Here is a 19,246-nt window from a genome sequence, read left to right on the forward strand (position 1 = left end):
CCACATCAGGCCAGGTGGTAAACCGCGAAACTTTTCCTGCCGCCTTTGCCTTCGGCGCACACCTGCCTTTTCTCCCAGCCTGAGACCTGAGTAAACGGCAGAGCCTTCACCCCCGGGAAGAGATAGAATCCGCTTCCTTCAGATAGCTGGACTATAAGGGATGGGAAACAGATCGATTGCAATTTCTAACCCTTAAAAAGTGAAAAATTAACCCCCGAAGGGGATTTTCACATGATAGCCCCTCCCCCTTGCACGCCTTTTGTCCGGCACGAAGATCCAGCTCCGGATTTGCCAGTTCCCTTCTGGCCCCCTCGGCCCGGGCAGACCAAGTGACGGATCCCAGCTTGGTCCTCACCCCCTCCCCTTCCCCTCCCCCCCAGGATCCGAGGGCCTGTGATGTCCTTCCTGCCGCCGCCGCCGCCCCATTCCGCCGCGCACTAGCCCCAGGGGCGCCGGCCGCGCGGAGCAGCGCAATTTCACCCCGGCTCCCGGCTTCTTGGAGGGTCGCGTATCCCAGGGCTATGACTCAGGCGCCCACTTGGTAACTCTGCCATCTTCCTGCTCCTTCCCCTCCCTACCTCCCATCCCCGCCCCCCTTTGCCACCCCCGTTCCCCTCCACCACCCTCAAGCCCTCCTCCCAGACACCCACCCACCCGCTCCTCTTTCCGCAAGATCGCAGAGGTGGCGTGGAGCCCGGCGAGCCGATGACGGACCCTTTCCTCCTGTCTTCAATGCCTCAGCGGAAGATCCCCAAGGGTTGGAGAGAGGAGGGCTGCTGCTGGACGTCCTCCCGGGGAGGCTGCTCCGACCTGCTGCTCGTGGTGTATGAAACTGGGGACTGAGCGAGCCCCAGCCGCCGCCGCCGCCGCCCGCTCCGTCGCTGCCGTCGGTCTGGACTGGCCCCGGCCTCGCTGTGCCCGCCGCTTGGCCCCGGCCCCGGCTCGGGGCACCCCGGGGCTCGCCCCGCGCCCGCCGCCGCCTGCGCGCCGACTGCCCGCGCGTCCTCCTGACAGCTGCGGCGGCGGCGATGATGCAAAGGAGGAGGGTGCTGCCGCCGGCGGTGCTGATGGTGGCGATCGGCGCCCGGGTGTGATGCGAGCGTCATGGTGGGGATGCTGGCTTCGCGGCGGTGAGAGAGCCAGCCAGAGCGAGCCAGGGGCGGAGGACGCACGAATTCGGATCTTGCTGCTGTGTGGGCTCGGATCTCTTTCTTTCCTCTCTCTCTCTCCCACCCCCCCCCCTTCATTTTGTTCTTGGTTTGCATATTTAAAATCTCTCGACTCCATCCTCTCCCCCACCACTGGAAGTCTTCCCGTCTCTAAATGGAATTTGTGGAGATCGGAACCTCTGGTGTAACGAACAGACATGATCTATGGACGCAGTTTGTTTCACAGTGAGTACCTTTCCCGCCGCGCCGGTCCACTCTGGATTCCCTCCCTCCCTCCCTCTCTTCCCTCGTGGCTGAACGCGCAGGGACGAGCCTCGCCGCCGCGCTCCAGCCGGACCCCGCAGTCCCCGCGAGTCTGGGGCAGATGTAAACTTTCTGTATTGCAGCATAATAGAGCGGGGCGTGGGGGCGGCGCACCGTCAGTCGTCGCTGGATGTCAGGATCCGCCAAGGAAAACAGCCTTTCCGCGCGCAGCGACATCCTGGGGGCTGAGCGCGGCGAGTAGTTCAGGGATGGGCACGTGCGGACGAGGCTGGGGAGTGGGCCCGAAGGAGAGCTCAGGTGGAGAGAGGGAGAGCGGGGCTGAGAGCTTGTGGGATGAGGAGGAATGTTTCTCTTTCAGGGGCTTCTGGAGCTCAGCGGGCCATGTTCCCACTCCAGTAGGTAGTTTAGGGCGCACTGGAACGCAGCGCTTGAGGGGAGAGCGGTGCCAACCTCAACTCTTCTGGCCGGCAGATCTCTAGTGTTGCTTTATGAGTGTGCGGTAACGCGTGCAGTTGAGGGGGCAAGGAATTGGAGGAAAATAGCATCGGAAGTCATCAAGTAAAAGCCAATAGAAGAAAACGTGTGGTGGGAATTTCACATTATAAAGCAGAAAGTAGAGGTTAATCCTGTGCCGCGCAGCTGAAGGATCAGCTTTCCTGATGTGTTCATCGTAGTACGTGTTCCACAATGTGATTCCACCAAACTAGGAAAAATAGAGGAAAGAATACAGCAAACGTACATCCTGACACTGACAGCTATATACCTGTTTGTATGGCAAGTTAAAATAAGATTTTTTTTCCTCTTTAAATGCAGACAGTAACAGCGACTAATATTTTAATCTGAAAGCAGATGACCAGGCTAGAATACACAGTAATATAACTGATATAATTTCTCAAATGCTAATAACAGAGCCCACATACTTTTCTTGGAATAATCTTCAAGTGTAAATTTATAAGCTCTAGTAGCGAGCTTCAGTTTAGGAAATCATCGTGAATTATGTCCTCCCTTCCCCAAATTCATTTTAAGTGGAAATATGATTATACACCTAATAGAACTTAGAGCTTTTGGGTAACTGGGCAACAAAATAAGTTACAAAAATTAAGTAGAGGAGGAAAAATCGGAAATCAGGAAGACTAGATTGCTTTAATACTTTTCTAGATTTAGGTTTTGTAAAAATGTTGAGTAAATCAAGAAGATGACAGTAAATCAGAAGTTCAGGTTACAGTAGTCTTTGAAGATTTACTCTTATTACAGATCAGTCTCTTTTTGATACTGAAAAAATGAATCAATAAAATGCTCATAGAAATCACCTTTCTCAAGATAATAATCTATTTTTGAATAATACTAAATATTAAATCAAGGTTAAGGTTCAAAGAGATTAATTTCATAGCTTAGAAAATGCTGAAGACTGGGATTACTTGGGAGTTCAGTACATTTTTATGAGAAACATTTTTATAGTGCTGCTTAATGCCTCCAATCCACATTAATCTGTTTTTCTCCTGTGCCGCTCCCCCACAGGCCATAGGATTTGCCTAAGTATTTATTTTCTAAAATACAACAACATTGGCAATGTGTTAGGATCAGTCCTGGAGTCCTTTCTCATTGTTAGCTTTTCCTTTTCATCCTTACAGCTGCTGTCACTCTTTCTTTAGAGATGCTAGCAAAGCTATTCATGAAGGGCAGCTTGGAAACAGTGCTGGTCCTGAAATTCTATTGTAATGTGAATTACGTTACAATATTGCCTCTTGAAGGGTGCATTTGCTTTAGGAGTTTGGGTTTCATCCATTTTTAACTTGCATTACTTCCTGAAGGGATTCCTAAGTTTTCCTGATTTGTACATTTTGAATCAGTTTCTCCAAGTTCTGAGTCAACTCAGAACAGTTAACGATAACAAAATTAATCTGATTTGATATCATTTAACTTTAAATTATGTTATGTTGTTATAGAATTTCATCATTTCAGTGTATATTAATATCATTTTCTAATTTTTCTCTTCTGTTTCAGTTGTAGCAAGTTTAATCATCCTGCATTTGTCTGGGGCAACCAAGAAAGGAACAGGTGTGTTTCTTTGGAAAATGGGAGTGGAAGACTTCTAATTATTTGCATTGTCTTATTGTTCCCATATTCTTAATATTCCAGAATGTCTGAACATTTTATGGTGTGTATAACTGATTGGTTTTGACTAAGATGACATTTAGAAATTAATTTACTAATGGATATTATAAGAATGTCCTCTATTTTTAGTTTTATAGCAAATTGGATAATGGCTCTTTTTAAAATTTCTTACAGAAAAGCAAACCACCTCAGAAACACAGAAATCAGTGCAGTGTGGAACTTGGACAAAACATGCAGAGGGAGGTATCTTTACCTCTCCCAACTATCCCAGCAAGTACCCCCCTGACCGAGAGTGCATCTACATCATAGAAGGTAAGGGCAGGGAGTGCCAGAGCCCCAGGGCATGCTAAGCAGGACCTGGCCATCTCTGAGTTTTGTTGCACAATATTCATATAAACATTACAAAAATTGGTTTTGAGACCATGCATGTAAATATCTCTGAGTGAAGCAAACAGCAGTGAAATCTGGAATCAAAGATAATTATTGAAATTATTAGGAATAGGCTATGAACAAGTAAATTCTAGGAAATAAAAACAAAACAACAACTTAGTTTATTTGGCTATTGATTTGATTGATTTGGAATTCTAAAGTAATGTTGAATGCAGAGTTGGCATAATATTTCCTAATGTGTAACAATTTGGAAACTAGTATTTTATCAGTTTAACAATTATTAGAATAACCTATACATTTGTTATTTTTTATTTAATAATATGAAGCACAAGTAACATATTAATGTCAGAAATAAATCTATAATCATGTTTTCTGAACATCAGTCTGAATGACAGTTGCCTTAGTTTGTGCTAACAAGGTACGTTATCATACTTTAATGCCGAAGTCGGGATTCCAAATTATGGTGACTCTTTTCATCATTTTCTCCCAGCTCGAAGGATAAATAGTACTGAAAAAGATTCACTTCTTTTTGAACTTTTCCTATTTCTCTTCCCCTTGTAGACACCATTCGATGAAGTACAATTGTTAAAAATATCAACATTTCATCTAATGATAGAAGATTTTGATAGAAATGTTAATACCTGGTAGCCCAAAACTCACCCCCAACCCCCACCCCACATACAGACAGACAAGCCACCTTAAGGAAGAAGATATGAATGCTCAGTATTTACTTGTAAATGAGGGACAGTTTCATTTGGTAGCTCTTTCAAAGAAAAAAGCCTTCTGTTTAACTCGTTTCAAGAATTTCTATCTGGAAATGATTTTTGGGCCAGGGATCTTTCCTCTCTCCTTTTTGTGCTTGAAGTTGAACTTTTAACAAAGATACAGCACACTACAAGAAGAAGGGAAAACAATAAGCTCACATAATAAAAGGATAAAGCTGAGAAAACTGAGCTCTGACAGTTTTTCTTCCTCATGTTTGATAGAAAAGGAAATTGAAATATGGAAATCCTGGGATAAACTTCATTGTTCTTTTTATCAAGTTAATTTACATATCTATTGTATATATATTAGGAACTTTCAAAGAACTTAACGTATATTAAAACATTTAATTGTAGGAAGTAGGTACTTTTTGTTGTCCCGACTTTACAGATAAGGAAACTAAGGCACAGAGAGTTAAATATCTTGCTTAAATTCACATAGCATAATTTGCATTTTGGAGCAATAGTTTTTAAAACTCCAAATTATTAAAACAATAAAGTCAAATAGTTCTCTCATTTAAAGAATTAATTCAGAAGCAAATCTTCACATGTTAATTGTGTTTTCATGTTTATTATTATTTATAATTAAAAAGCATTGCTAACATTTCATTTTAGGATGGTTCACATATTTGCATTCATTTGTAGTTATGTCAATGACAAAACTTGAAGTTGGGAAATAAACAGAACCTCCTGTTACTATCAATGACACTTCTATACCCTTTTGGAAATCGTTCATACTAGCTGTTTTTTCATTCATGTATTTATTTAACAAATATTTATTGAACAACTAGTAAGAGATAATCACTCTTCTAGATACAGTGTAGAGAACATTGAATAAAACAAACATGGTACTTGCCCTATGGAACTTTCAGTATGGTTGAGGATACGCCCCTTTCAGAAAACAGTCTAAAGGGGCCCCAAGATTAGCACGGTGTTTGAAGTAGGGAGAAGGAAGAGAAGGCTATAAGAGGAGAAGCTTACTCTTAGCTTTTAGAAGATCCAGGAGATATCATTCTGTGTATAGACTAGCTCGTGCAGTGGCGCGGTCAGACCCACATGGGGTATCAAAGGCCTGCTGCATAGAGTGAGGAGGGGAACAACTGAGGAGACTGAAGAGGTTGGCAGTCTAGGTAAAGAAGGACCTGGTCTCTTCCATCCATGAAAGTTTGGACTTTGTCTTATAGACAATGGGATGCCATTGAAATAATTCAAGTAAAGAACTAATAAAGTGAGATTTTGATGAAGTGCCTGAAGGAAAAGAATATTAACTGGAACTATTGTGAAAAACCAAGTAAACCATAGTAAAAGCCTGAACTACAGAAGTGACATTGGTGATGGAGTCAAAGGAAGAAATGAAGGCTATTTAGGAAACTGAATCATGAATGACTGGATGTAGGGATGAGAGAATAAGAATCCCAGGACTATTCTAAAGATTTTGGTTTGGTGACATTAGATGAAATGGCCATGGCAGATAAAGAATATAGGTAGAGAAAGAGGATTTAAAGGAAAAATAATATGATCGATTTTGTATTTATGAAGATGTCTCATAAAGAGATTGGATATATAGATTTTTAGCTCACTGAAGAGTTCTGGGCTGAAAATATAATTTATAGTTCATAAATATAGAGATTGTTGTTGAGGCTGTTAGAATGAATAAAACTATCCAGAGGGAGTATTTGGAGCAGTGTTTTTCAACTCTTTCAAAAAATACAGATGCCTGGGTCTGCTCCCAGGAATTTTGATTTAATTGGTCTTAGATGGAGCTGCAGGCATCATTGTATCATAATAGCTCTCCAGTACGATGCCACTGCACCGTGGCACCCAGAGCACTGGTCTAGAAAGAGAGGAAAGAAGAGGGAGAATAGAATTCTGGAAAATAATGTCAGGGAGGGGCAGAGAAAGGAGAAAGGTAAAAAGGACTGTGAAGGAAAGTCGAGAGTGGTCAACTGGAGAACCAGGTAAAAGATGTTACTGGAGCTAGAGTGGACCAACTTTCAGGGAGGAGCCAAAGTATTAGTTTTTACAGCAAAGAAAAATAAGGTAAAAGCAAATGCATCTATTGAATGAGACAATTAAGAAGCTTTTAGGAAGTTCAGGATGTGTGCTTTCATTGACATGGTGCGGGTGGGGGCCAGCTCGCTGTGGATGCGGGAGTACCTGAGGGATGTTGATGGTCCACCAGCAGAAAGGCAATTTTCCCTTTCATTCTTTCTTTTATTTTCTTCTTTTAATGGGGTAAATTGTCATGTTAAATTCTGAACAGAGTAACCTGTAGAAAAAGGTATGATTAAAATACAAGAGAAAGAGAGATAAATAATTGATCAGGTTTCTTGGGATAAGCTAGGCTGTGATAAATACAGGTGGAGTCAGTCATGGAAAGGAGGGTCCCTTTTATGGATTTCAGGTGCTCTTAAACCTCCCTCAAATAGGAAGCAGTATTCTGTATATTTGGGCACATTCAGGTGAAGGTGCTCGTAATTCTCAATTTGTCCAGTGATTCTCAGAGGTTAAGACCTCTAGAAAAGGAGCCTCTGTTTTAGATCGATGATGGCTTATAGAAAAATGTTAAAGTGAAAGGCAACTGTGAATTGACAGATTTGCAGGGAGAGGAAATGTGACTTTGAGGAGTTGGACCTAGATAGCTTCAAATGGTTTACATGTACCATAATCACTCATTTTTAAATTTACAACAAGAAATATATTTTTTTTAAAGATTGGCACCTGAGCGAACAACTGTTGCCAATCTTCTACTTTTTTCCCTCTTCTTCTCCCCAAAGCCCCCCAGTACATAGTTGTGTATTCTAGTTGTGAGTGCCTCTGGTTGTGCTATGTGGGATGCCACCTCAGCATGGCTTTGATGAGTGGTGCCATGTCAGTGCCCAGGATCTGAACTGGTGAAACCCTGGGCTGCCAAAGCTGAGTGTGTGAACTTAACCACTCGGCCACAGGGCCGGCCCCTACATACTTACTTTTTAAAAGTGATTTTATTACCTTATAAAATTCAACTTATGGAATTTCATATGTTGAGTGTGTGGAGTTAATTTCAACATCCTGGACCAAAGGAAAAGGACTTGTCCACGTATAACGTGATCTATCAGAAGCCAAGTAATAGTATGTTTCCTGAAGGAACATTGAAATGCTTGTTCATCTATGCTGGACAGCACTTAAGTGACAATGAAAAATGAAGATATGCATAAATGAATGCATGTTAGATGGCCAAATATTTCCTGATAGGGAAAATAGATACATGTTTATATCTAGAGTTTTATATAAATTAGCACAGGGCTATTCTCATTGCTTTACTGTCTGCTAGCCATACATTATTTACATGTAAAAGAAATATCCTACTTTCCGAAATAGTTTGTTTGCTCATAAAACACCATACTGCCTTATCAAAGAGAAGGAAAACAAAGACATATTCTATATGATAATGATACATATAAATGGTACTTTAATGCTAATACATAAATAGTCCAGTTTCTTAGGCATTTGCCTTTTTATTTTTGGACAAATACTTAAGGAGGAAAGACATAGTTGTCCAGGCAATTTCTTAGGATATTTTCCAATTTTCAGATTTTTAAAAATTCATTGAAATTCCCTCAAATTTATCTTCATGGTAGATACTATATTTGTTAACCTCTGCGATATACCTTAGTGGCAGATAAAACCATTTGTGCTTTTTCTTGTAAGAGTTACAAATGTCTCTTTTCAATATCTAAAGAGTCAGAAACATTTTTAGAGATTCAAAATAATCCTTAAAGTAGTCTTTTAGCATGCATTGATCTTTAACCAATTGATCTTCAAGTTTATCCTTGCAGAACATCAGGATTGCATTGTATTTTATAAGTCTCTAATTTCCAAGTCATCATGTATCTCAATTCTGTATGAATTTTGGACATCCATGCTTGCAAGACTTTGGTTTTAAAGCCATCAAGGATGATGGTGTGGTGTGGACAGCAGTCATTCAGAGTGACTGCTGATCACATGGGCAGCAGGCTCTGCTGTGCCAGGTCTTAACTTTCCAGTTTCTGGAGGGGCTTGGTCCCTGAAGAGGGCCCGGTGGCTGGGAAACACTCAAAGGACTCCAGGCAACAGCTGTTTACTAGCTGGGATAAATGTGTGTGATGTTTCAACAAATGTTATGGCTATTCCGGGGTATCCTGGCTGAATGTCAGCCTGTAATGCCAGAATTGTGAACGTTTTGGACACACGACAATGGAAGAATGGAAGGGGCCTAGCCAGGGCATCCAAGTGCAGGTTTGCAGAGCTGCTAGCCCCTTAAGTCTCTTCCATGGTTCTTTGGAGGACTATAAAAACATTTATGAAGACAAGCTCATTCACATTTCACCCAACAAAGATTTTTTTGAGAAATCCTCAATGACAAGTACTGTGCTGAGTCCTAAAAACAAGGTGAATAGGTTTTGTCTTTAGTGAGTAGACTTAGAGAGGAAGTTTCCTTTAAGTAAGATTTGCCTCCATAAACAAGAGTTAACAAATTAGAGGTACATAGATACTCAAGAAAGTGGGAAAATACATGAGAGTCCAAAAGAGGTTGTATCCTAGAAACATGATACATCTGAAGTGGTCTGAGCTTGGTCTGCAGGTGAGGTGAGAAGACCTCAGAAGTGAGGATTATAGGATACCCTTAAGGATCCTATATGTAAATTATGTTGATCGTTTTCCCATAGCTGATAGTTGCTGAATGAGTTTAAACCTGAGAGTAACATGATAAAATTTGTATTCTAGAAAAATTACTCTTAATATCCTTGTATATGCACTTTGATCTAATCAAGGCATCCGATTGAGACTATTTGAATGGTTGTATAACTTTATGCTGAACAATTCTCAAGTGGTTTCTGACCTTCAAACTGGGTACTCCAGAAAATATAGGAGAAGTCACGAAAAGATGCCTCTCAACTTTCTAAACCTGAGCTGGCAGGCTTTCACAAAAAATACTGTGTTTGGTTAGTTCTGTGTTAGACATCAAAATGGTCATTTTATATCAGGATAATATTTTGTGCAACATCATCAATTTTAAGGAGCATCCCTTAGACATTCTTATGGAAATATTAACCCTTAGAGTGCTAAGTATGGCGTCCTTGCTTTGCGTTTCCTTGCATATCATGTTCAAAGTTTCACAGAAGGTGTACAGATAAAATCTGAAGTAGAATCAGAAAAATCTAACTAAAGATTTTAAAAGGCCTTCTAGACATAATCTTTCTTCTTTTCAGCTGCCCCAAGACAGTGCATTGAACTCTACTTTGATGAGAAGTACTCTATTGAACCGTCTTGGGAGTGCAAATTTGATCACATTGAAGTTCGAGATGGACCTTTTGGATTTTCTCCAATAATTGGACGTTTTTGTGGACAACAAAATCCACCTGTCATAAAATCCAGTGGAAGATTTCTATGGATTAAATTTTTTGCTGATGGAGAGCTGGAATCTATGGGATTTTCAGCTCGATACAATTTCACACCTGGTAAGTAGGGGTTTGTTTCTTCCCTATATCTTTCTCTTCCTAGTTTTATATCTTCACAGTACAAGAACTTTTGTAAGAAACCTTATAATTTTTCAAAGAATTTTGCAGTTCTATTTAAAACCAAGCCTATAATGCACGCTCTTTTAATTTCACAAATTCTGAAACAAAAATATATTTTCCTTAAAATTTAGCTTACACGAGGTAAAGTATAATGACTCAGAGGTCTACATGATCATCAGCAATACAGTTAATTAAATGGACTTCCATTATGCTGAAATGTGTGATTTGAGAGGTAGTCTGTAATAAAGAGACTAATTATATGTTGAATCCCAATAAACTTGAAAAGGCAGTTGTAGTATTGTAAAATGTATCCATCAAAATGATCTTTGGTGAACTTGAATAAAAATTTGTTTGTTCTGAAAATTATAATTTTTAAAGCAAATGGATCTTAGCATAAAGCAGTCTAATCTCTTTTTAGAAATGCAAATTCCTAAGAGTTGTGATGAAAGGAAGACTGAGACCCATAGCAGCCAAATACTCATTTGCAAAGTCTGGCAGACATTATCTGTAATTATATAATTATGCTTTTTATGTCAATTTTCCTTTTAACCTGCTAATATTAAAAAGGGCCTGTGATGTTGACTGGCTCACTTTATGATGAGCTATCATTTATTACAATAAAAATCCGTTATCACATTTTTAAACTGCAAGAACATCAGGCTAGGCAATTTGAGATTTGATGAAGTGGTCATTTTTTTAATGGGAAAATGACTCAAATTATATAAAGCACATCATTTATATATAATTACGTATTTTTTCAGTTTGCACCTATCATTTTACTTAGGTTATAACAGGCAACAGATGAAGTGGGAATATATGTCAAATTTGTTGAAGTTTGTGTTGCATGTTACAGCGGTAACGTCAAAGCAGGCTATGATGCTCAGTTCAAGCACTCAAATTTTAAAAATAATTAATGTAAGATTAATGATGACTTTCATTATGAGATTATGGTTTCTGTTAAATAAGTCAGATATTAACTGTATTAACCTTAAACATAAGGGGTATTTTCATAATATCACTAAAAGATTGTGGTTTTAATTATGCTTTGCTAGTACTGGATTGTTCACAGAAATCTTGGCCATTTCACATGTGGTGATCAAACTAAGCTGATGTGTTCCAAAAAGGTGCAAACGCTGAGATTACTTCATCTGTCAGATCGTTAGTGCTAAAATTGTAAATGGAAATATATGTATTTTTTCTTATCTGATAATTTTGAGCATAATCAGGTATGGTCTAAGCTTTTTTAAGTTGTATTTTCATCCTGGAATTGGTGATCATGGGAATAACATCTAGGATTTAAAACTGTGGTTTCATAAAGGATGTAGCGTCAACTAACATGCGTTATCAACATATGCAATGCTAGTCACATTTCTATCTCTACTTGAGATAACATAAATGGTGGAGCTTAATCTGCAATCCTAGGTTTGAAAAAGCCACTTTGTTCCCTGTACATTGTTCTTTGCCCAGTCTTTCTTTAGAGCCACCTTACTTCATCTATAGAAGGAGAAGATTTTATTACTCGCCAGGAACAACTGAATGAGAAGGGAAAGTGAGGAGATGATTCCATGATATTAAGATGAGTTAAGGATGGACTGAAGCTTCTGTTTTCGCTCAGATAAACTAGAGGAAAGAGGACAGGGACACCTACACTGGGCACATGAGGGAAAAGTAGGACCATGAAAAGGAGATTTGTAAAACTTCCATGACTGCTGAAGCTGACGTTCTGTGGCCCAAGGCCATTGCCTGAGTGGCACAATAATCTACAACTCATTCTATAAAGAGGCAGTATTGAGGAAGCCAATTAGTTAATGAAATAGGAAGGGGGCAGGGATTAGTGATAATTCAGACAGCACTCAGGGAATAGGTAATCAGGCAGGCTTCAGATTAATTGGGGCTTAATTTTGATTTGGTAGTATGCTTCAAGTAGTGATTTGGGGAAATTGAGCGGGTGGAGTTCCTCAAGTCAATGTAATGATTTAGGATATAAAGCATTGCCGAGATCACCAGGGCCCCTGACTGGACTGCACGTTTGAGGGGAAGGTCTGCCCATTGGGTCACCTTGAGACAGGACTCCAGCACAGCTGTGAGGAGCGCTAGTTTTGGAATCAGATCTGGCTTCCAGTCCTGGCTTTCTTACTTCTGGCTTGCTGTAAACTTTGGACATGTTTCTTTGTATTCTGTGCCTCAATATTTTTATTTATAAATGAGGGATAATATTGACTGCCTCACAGGATTATTTGAAGATCGATTGATTGCCAACCAATGGATATTTATGAAGTTTTTCACTTTCTATAAGATCTCATCTGTTGGTACCCATCAGTTTCATTGATTTCATTGGAACAATGGAGTAGGTTTGGTATAGTTTGTTGGGAGAACATGTGTCCCAGATTTTTCAAATTACGGCCACTTTCTCCCTGATTTTTTTGGGGAAGATGGGCAAAACTAATACCTACATAATGGTACTTTTCCTTGTTAGGTTTGTTTAAATGCGCCTAGGCATCCAGGTGGGAGTTATAGTTATTTCTGATGCAGTCGTAAAATATGTCAGAGCAGAGCTAGCAGAGGGAAGCCAGGTGGTCTTTATTATTATTGTGAATTTACCACAATCTGGAATCTGGAATTTAATTTACAGTCTCAGAAACTTGATGTCAGCACACTAATAATGTCCCCACTCTTAGGAATGAATCACATTCATCAAGTTAAAAACACTGAATATAAATATATGTATTTATACATTTATATACATGCATCTACATATAAACATATGTACGTTTTCAATAAGAATTCTTAGAATCATATAGGTCAACTTTTCTTGTAAGCAAACATACATGATTATCCAGATTATAATCAGAAAATTGTGTAGCAAGTGTGGAATCCAAATATTGAAGCTTAATTATACAACATGTATGTTTAATAGAATCCAGCTAAGATGCTTGATGATTCATCTCCATGACATGGATTGTTTTGTCCAATGGTGCTCAAGTTCTCAAACTGCCATGGGTCAGTTCCCTTGTCCAGTCTTCAGTTTCCATTCTGCCTGATCGGGACACTAATTTGTGTCAACTCTTACCTCAAAACTCTCTATTCCATAATATCTGAGTCTCTTTGACTTTCTTTTCTACTAAATTTAAAGAAATAGCCTTTTAATCCCTGGCTTCTGTTCCCAATAGCTATGCTTCTGAACTGGTGTAGATGGGAATTAGCCAACTGGAGGTCATGTGTGGATATGGAAGGTAGGAGGGCAGAGCCAGGGAAGATGCAGTGGAAACATTCTTAAAGTGTTTTTTTCCGGTATCTCCTGACACATTTTGATGATTCCTCACTTTTTATTTCATGGGTTATGGTTATTTTTGGATACAGTGTCACTACACAGGCTCACAATGCAGTGATTAATCACCTAGGCGTATAGTCTAGCATGCATAAGGAGGAGTGTGGGATTGAGCAATAGTCAGGGAGAAGTCAGTTGGTCTAAGCCCTGAGGTCTGCAGAAATGAAGGACAAGGGTGAGGCTTGACGAAGTGCCAAGGGACCCAGAGCCCTGGTGGGCGGCTCCTGGATGAGCCTGTAAGGAAACCCTCTCCCTGTGTAAACGGAGTTGCTTGTGAGGTATCCTCAACAATATACCCTGCTGCTTCTGAGAAGAGAGATGAGTTCCAGAATCACCGAAAATGTTGAAAGTTACATGATGGAAAATTTGATAATCCGTGGATAATTTAATAAGAAACTATACAAAACATATAAAACTGCTCATTATAAAAGAATGATATTGTTTTCTCATCTTAATTAGACTTTTTTCTTAAAAAATGATTTAAGCCAAATGTATTGTAGAAAAATGAATAATAAGAAAATATTTTATAATGAAAGAACTTTAATAATACTGGAATAATATTCACCAAACTCATTACCAATGGTTACCCTATGCAGAGGTAGGGAACGGGAGAGGAATGAGGAGGAATTGAGGGGCAAGATGGAGATATATTGAAAATTGATCAGCGTTATCAATAACGCTTTAATTTTTGAAAAGGACATTGTATTTTTGGTACTACTTGTGTAAAGGAAATGATTTAAGATAAAAAAATCAAAAAAGAGAAAATATCGTAGTTGGTAATTTTTAAATGAATTTTTAGAAGGGAGAATACCATTTCTCCATAATGCACAATTTTTTTTACTCAAACTAAGAATGCCTTTTGAGTAGAAAATAACTCTCCCCTACAGCCAGCTGCCTGCATACCTCAATTTTCTTTGCCACTTGAACATATAAACTAAGGAGAAAATATGTAAAAGTATCTGCTGTACCCCCAGTCCACTGGTATTACCAGGGACTTTGTTCAAGATTAAGAAAGGATGCTCTACTCTTGGAGGAAGTAACCCTTTCAATCTCTTTAGGAACAAATATCTTCTGTTAGCCTTGTACTTTCCTTTCTAATAGAGAGATTTTCTGCTATTTACGGACATAGAATGTGATATTTATGGAATCTTCCTCTTTTGATGATACTTTTTCTGAACTAGTTTTATGGAATGAAGTTACACACACCCTATTGGAGAAATTTAACTTAAGGATTGCATCTCAAAGTACCAAATAGGTGAGGTCAAGTTAGGTATTGGCATGGAAGTGAGTGGAGTTGTTAAATATGTTGAAATTATTATAATACTTTGTACTTAAATAGCACCTTTCATCTGAGGAGCTCAAAGTGTTTTAGGAACATTCTGCCCAATTCCTAGCTTCCTCTCAAAATCCATGCTGATTGACTTCTAAAGCAGTGGAAAGGATACACTGCACTGCATTGATTTAAACTGAGTGTTTTAAAAAGATTTCTATGTGTATTAAATGGAATATATTATTTAGGTACAATATTGTCATGGAGTCGATGTTATTTTAGTTATCCAACACGATGCTTTTCTTCTTTGTATCTGAAAAGTATATGTCCATTGAGTATTAACCATGTTGAAAGTTGTTAAATTTTCTGGTCAAGATACCAGTGTTCTGATATACGCTCTGCTAAGAAAGAAAAAAAAATCATACATCTATCTATCTATATCATTTCCTGAACAACTAAAATTTAATTTGGATTTTGCACTAAAAGATGAAAGAATAAAAGGTTTTAAAGGTTAAGTTTAAAAGTAGGACTTTATTTGATTAGTTTTCCACACAGAAATAAAAGACTGAATAAATTTAGTTCAGGTGGTATTGTGTTGTCTTTGTATTATATTTTCACTGTGGATCCCAAATATTCTAATTTCAGCCCCAGCAAAGGCTCTCAAATGGAAAGCGTATGGGACAAAATCACATTTTTTCTTGAGGCATATTTTTCAAGAAATGAAATTTAAAAACTTGAGAGGCATAGCAGGGTGCCTATTAGGTACCAAAGATACTCACGTGAGGGCAATTTCATCTATTCCGTACTGCCTGCCACCCAGCCTGTGACTTGGTTGATCAGATCTGTACAATAGAAGGCTCAGGGGAAGGGATGAAGAATAAACAGAGAGACAAAATGCTGTTTGGTTTAGGTGGGTGTTCAGGAGAGAAGTTGAGAGTGGGAGAGAAAATTTCCAGGATTAGCTCCCATCTGTGCAGAGAATATTGAAAGCAGTAGCAAAGGAGAAAGAAGATTTTTAAGAAGTTTTCTGTACAGAAAGAATGCCTTCCTCCTCTTGTTGTTTCCTGGAGAGGCAGAGAATAGTGTTGAGGAGTGTCTGTATTTATTTAGTGGTTAATTGCTGGACTGCATATTTTTGAATATGGTTCATCTGGGACTGGACCAAATGGGGTCTCAGGTGTATTTCCATCATAGATGTGTGTTTTCTTTAGATCTGAAAGAGATCTTTGAGTTCATCTCATTCAACTTTTTCATTTTAAAGATAAAGAAATCAAAGGTCTTGAGAAAATGCATTGCTCAGGTTTGTGAACTCTGTGCAGAAGTTAAGCTACTGCTTATCAGTTATATAACCACTGTGCTGATGCACCTACAAAGGGTAGAGATTATGACTTTAATTACATCACATATTGCAAGCACTTTTCCTACAGTTATATTCAAGAATTTAATTAAGAGATAATACTATATCATCCACATTTCACCATTAACTGGTGTGTGCATTTAAAAATTCACCTTCCCCATGTTGTCTGAAATGTCTTTCAGTTCACAATGACCAAAGAGGCAATGATTTGTCTCCCCTCCCTCTGCCTCTGTTATAAAAGTCTGCCTTTTCAGTCCATCTAAGCCTGAAGTGTATGATTCATTTCCTGTTCTTCTCAAATGTCTGCTATTACTGACATGGTCAGTTGTATGTATAATGCTCTCATGACTTGAAACCTGTGGCTTGCATGCTAAATACTCAAGGGGAAACTTTAATTTCTTGTGATGCCAGTTGCTTCCACTCACCAACACCATCCCTCTCTCCAGGGCTGCCTGTGTATAGTTGTCCACGTTAAGGACACTCACCTGAGGGAGAGACAAGGGCTGATTCCATTCACATTCAGCTGCCCTGGAGAGAGTCATATCCAGAAATGATTACTATTTACTAATTTGCACAAATGTGTTTTATGGACTAGCCAAGGCCATGCCTCAATCAATTATAACATCACGTCTGCACTCAATCCCACAGTCGTCCCGACATCAAAGGACCAGCATCCAACCTTCACTTAAATTCTCCAAAAGAGACATTGTATCATTTGAGCAAGAGGACAATTCAAGAAAGAAAACAAATGAAAGAAATAATGCATATGCTCTATCTCCATTTTACATTCTCGTTTTTTCTGGGTGTCTGTAGTTACTAGGCTTCTTGGTAAAAATCTCCTAGAAAACTCTAACATTTAACTTATCATTGCATATTCAAGAAGTACGCTTTTCAAATTTTAAGCATCCTGTATATTTTACCTAAGAAAATATTATTATCTAGGCTGTTCATTTTTTTAAACATTTCCTTTCATAACAATTTGCAGATAATTTGAAGCTTATTGTAATTTTATTTATGTGCAAAATAAATCAAGGCATTATCAGGAAAACACCTCACAGTGTTATTTTCTTGGCTAAAAATGTTTCTCTATTTTAGAATTTGTATGGCATTATAGCAATTTAAGTAGAGCTCGTGTAACTATTCTTAAAGTGAATGCACAGAATAACTTAATTTCCATCAGACTGTATTTGCTGCTTACATTTATTTAGTAAATATGTCTCGACCCACTATGCTAACACTATTGAATTATAGTATGTATAAGACCCTATCTTCTCTACAATGAGTTCAGAGCCTATAAGAAGTGAAAAATCATGTGTAATGGACAGAGTAATGCCTCCCCTCCAAAAAGGATGTTTATATCCTAATGCCTGGAATCTGTGAATATATTAGGTTACATGGCAATTGGAAATTACATTAATAGATTGTATTAAGGATGCTAATCAGTTTACTTTAATACAGGGAGATTAATTTGGATATCTGGGAAGGCCCAATGTAATCCCAAAAGTCCATCAGTGTAGAAGTGGGAGGCAGAAAAGCCAGTGTCAGCATGATGTGGTAGAAAAAATACTCTAAAGGCCACTTCCAGCTTTGAGGCTGGAAGAAGGGCCCATGAGCCAAGGAAAGTGGGAAACCTGAAAACTGGGAAAGGAAGGAATGGATTCTCCGCTAGAGCCTCCAGAAAGGAACACAGCCGTGCCATCGCCTTTGTTTTAACCCAATGAGACCCATTTTAGATTTCCGACATCCAGAACAGTAAGATAATAAAGTTGTGTTGTTGAAATCACTAGAAGTTCGTAGTAATTTGTTACAGCAGCAATAGAAAACAAATACAGATTTTGGAGACTAGAGGTGGAATGCTGCTGTAAAAACTAATTGAAAAAAGGTGGAAATAGTTTTGGAATTGGGCAGTGGGCAAAAACTTGAAGAACATTGAGAAGTATGATGAAAACAAAAACCCTATATTGCTTTAAACAGACTGTGAGTAGATATATGGATGTTAACAACTTTGCCAGTGAGGACTCACAAGGAAGTGAGGAGCATGGTACTGAAAATACAGAGATCTTGGAGAATACCTGAGTTGTCATAAACTGTTGGTAGAAATATGAACGTTAAAGGTGCTTATTTTGAGGGCTCAGAAGAAGATCAGGAACATGTACCTGGAAAGTGGATGAAAGAGAATCCTTATATTGAGTCAGAAAGCTGAGCAGAATTGCATCCTGGGTATGTGGAAAGCAGAACTTTTAAGCAATGAACTTGGATATTTAATTGAGGAGATTTCCAAGCAAAGTGTTGAAGGCTCCGCCTGATTTCTTCTTGTTGCTTATAGGAAAACACAAGAGGGAAGTGACAGATTGAAGGAAGGACTTTTAAATTAAAAAGAACCAAGGCTTAATGACTGGCTAGATGGCAAAAGATTCTAAAATTAAGAGCTTCACTAACTATTGAAATTTAGGGGATCTTGGGATGAGATTGGAAAAGCATGCTCTAAAGAAAAAAGTGAAAGTAAAGCTAGACAACCTTTTGCTAATCTCTAAGAAAGATAAAAAGATCAGAGTATTCAGTCTCACAAAAGGCTCTTTGAAATGATTAGACCTGTGACTCATAAATCTCTTCCATCATCTCAGCAGAAGCCAAAAATAGGGATGGGATTATCTAGAAATGATCTGAAAAGACTCTTGGCTAGTAGAGTGAATCCATGACATACACTGGAAAAGTACGAGATTGGTGACAATGTTATATCAGCAGAAACATTGCCATCTTGAACTGAAAGAGAGAGAGAGGATGAAACACAAGAAAATAGTCAGACCACCTAAATATCTACAAGCAAGAAACACGCTGATAAAAGTACTCAGCTGCGGTAGATGTATTCTACCTTTCATAAAAAAGGAAGGCTGATTCAGAGGGGCACAACCTTACACCCAGAGAGTGGGGCCTTAAGCCCAGAAAGTAGAGCTAAGAATCACAGAGAATTATTCCCAGACCTTGAAACCAAGTGGAATTTTTCAGCTGGATTTCAAAGTTGCTTGGGACTGGTGGATTTCTTTTTTCTTCT

The 19,246-nt window shown here is 39.0% G+C and overlaps 1 protein-coding gene across 1 annotated transcript in view; it reads left to right on the plus strand.

Moving 5' to 3' along the window:
• The first annotated feature begins 1,366 nt into the window (after window positions 1–1,366).
• The window catches only part of NETO1 (neuropilin and tolloid like 1), a 102,182-nt gene continuing 84,302 nt past the window's right edge, over window positions 1,367–19,246 (plus strand). The window contains exons 1-4 of the mRNA XM_046672320.1: window positions 1,367–1,394; window positions 3,438–3,491; window positions 3,723–3,860; window positions 9,931–10,179. Of these exons, the coding sequence (XP_046528276.1) occupies window positions 1,367–1,394; window positions 3,438–3,491; window positions 3,723–3,860; window positions 9,931–10,179 (469 nt within the window). The remainder of the gene's footprint in view (window positions 1,395–3,437; window positions 3,492–3,722; window positions 3,861–9,930; window positions 10,180–19,246) is intronic.

This window comes from Equus quagga, chromosome 9 (assembly GCF_021613505.1).
Source record: "Equus quagga isolate Etosha38 chromosome 9, UCLA_HA_Equagga_1.0, whole genome shotgun sequence".
Taxonomy (NCBI): domain Eukaryota; kingdom Metazoa; phylum Chordata; class Mammalia; order Perissodactyla; family Equidae; genus Equus; species Equus quagga.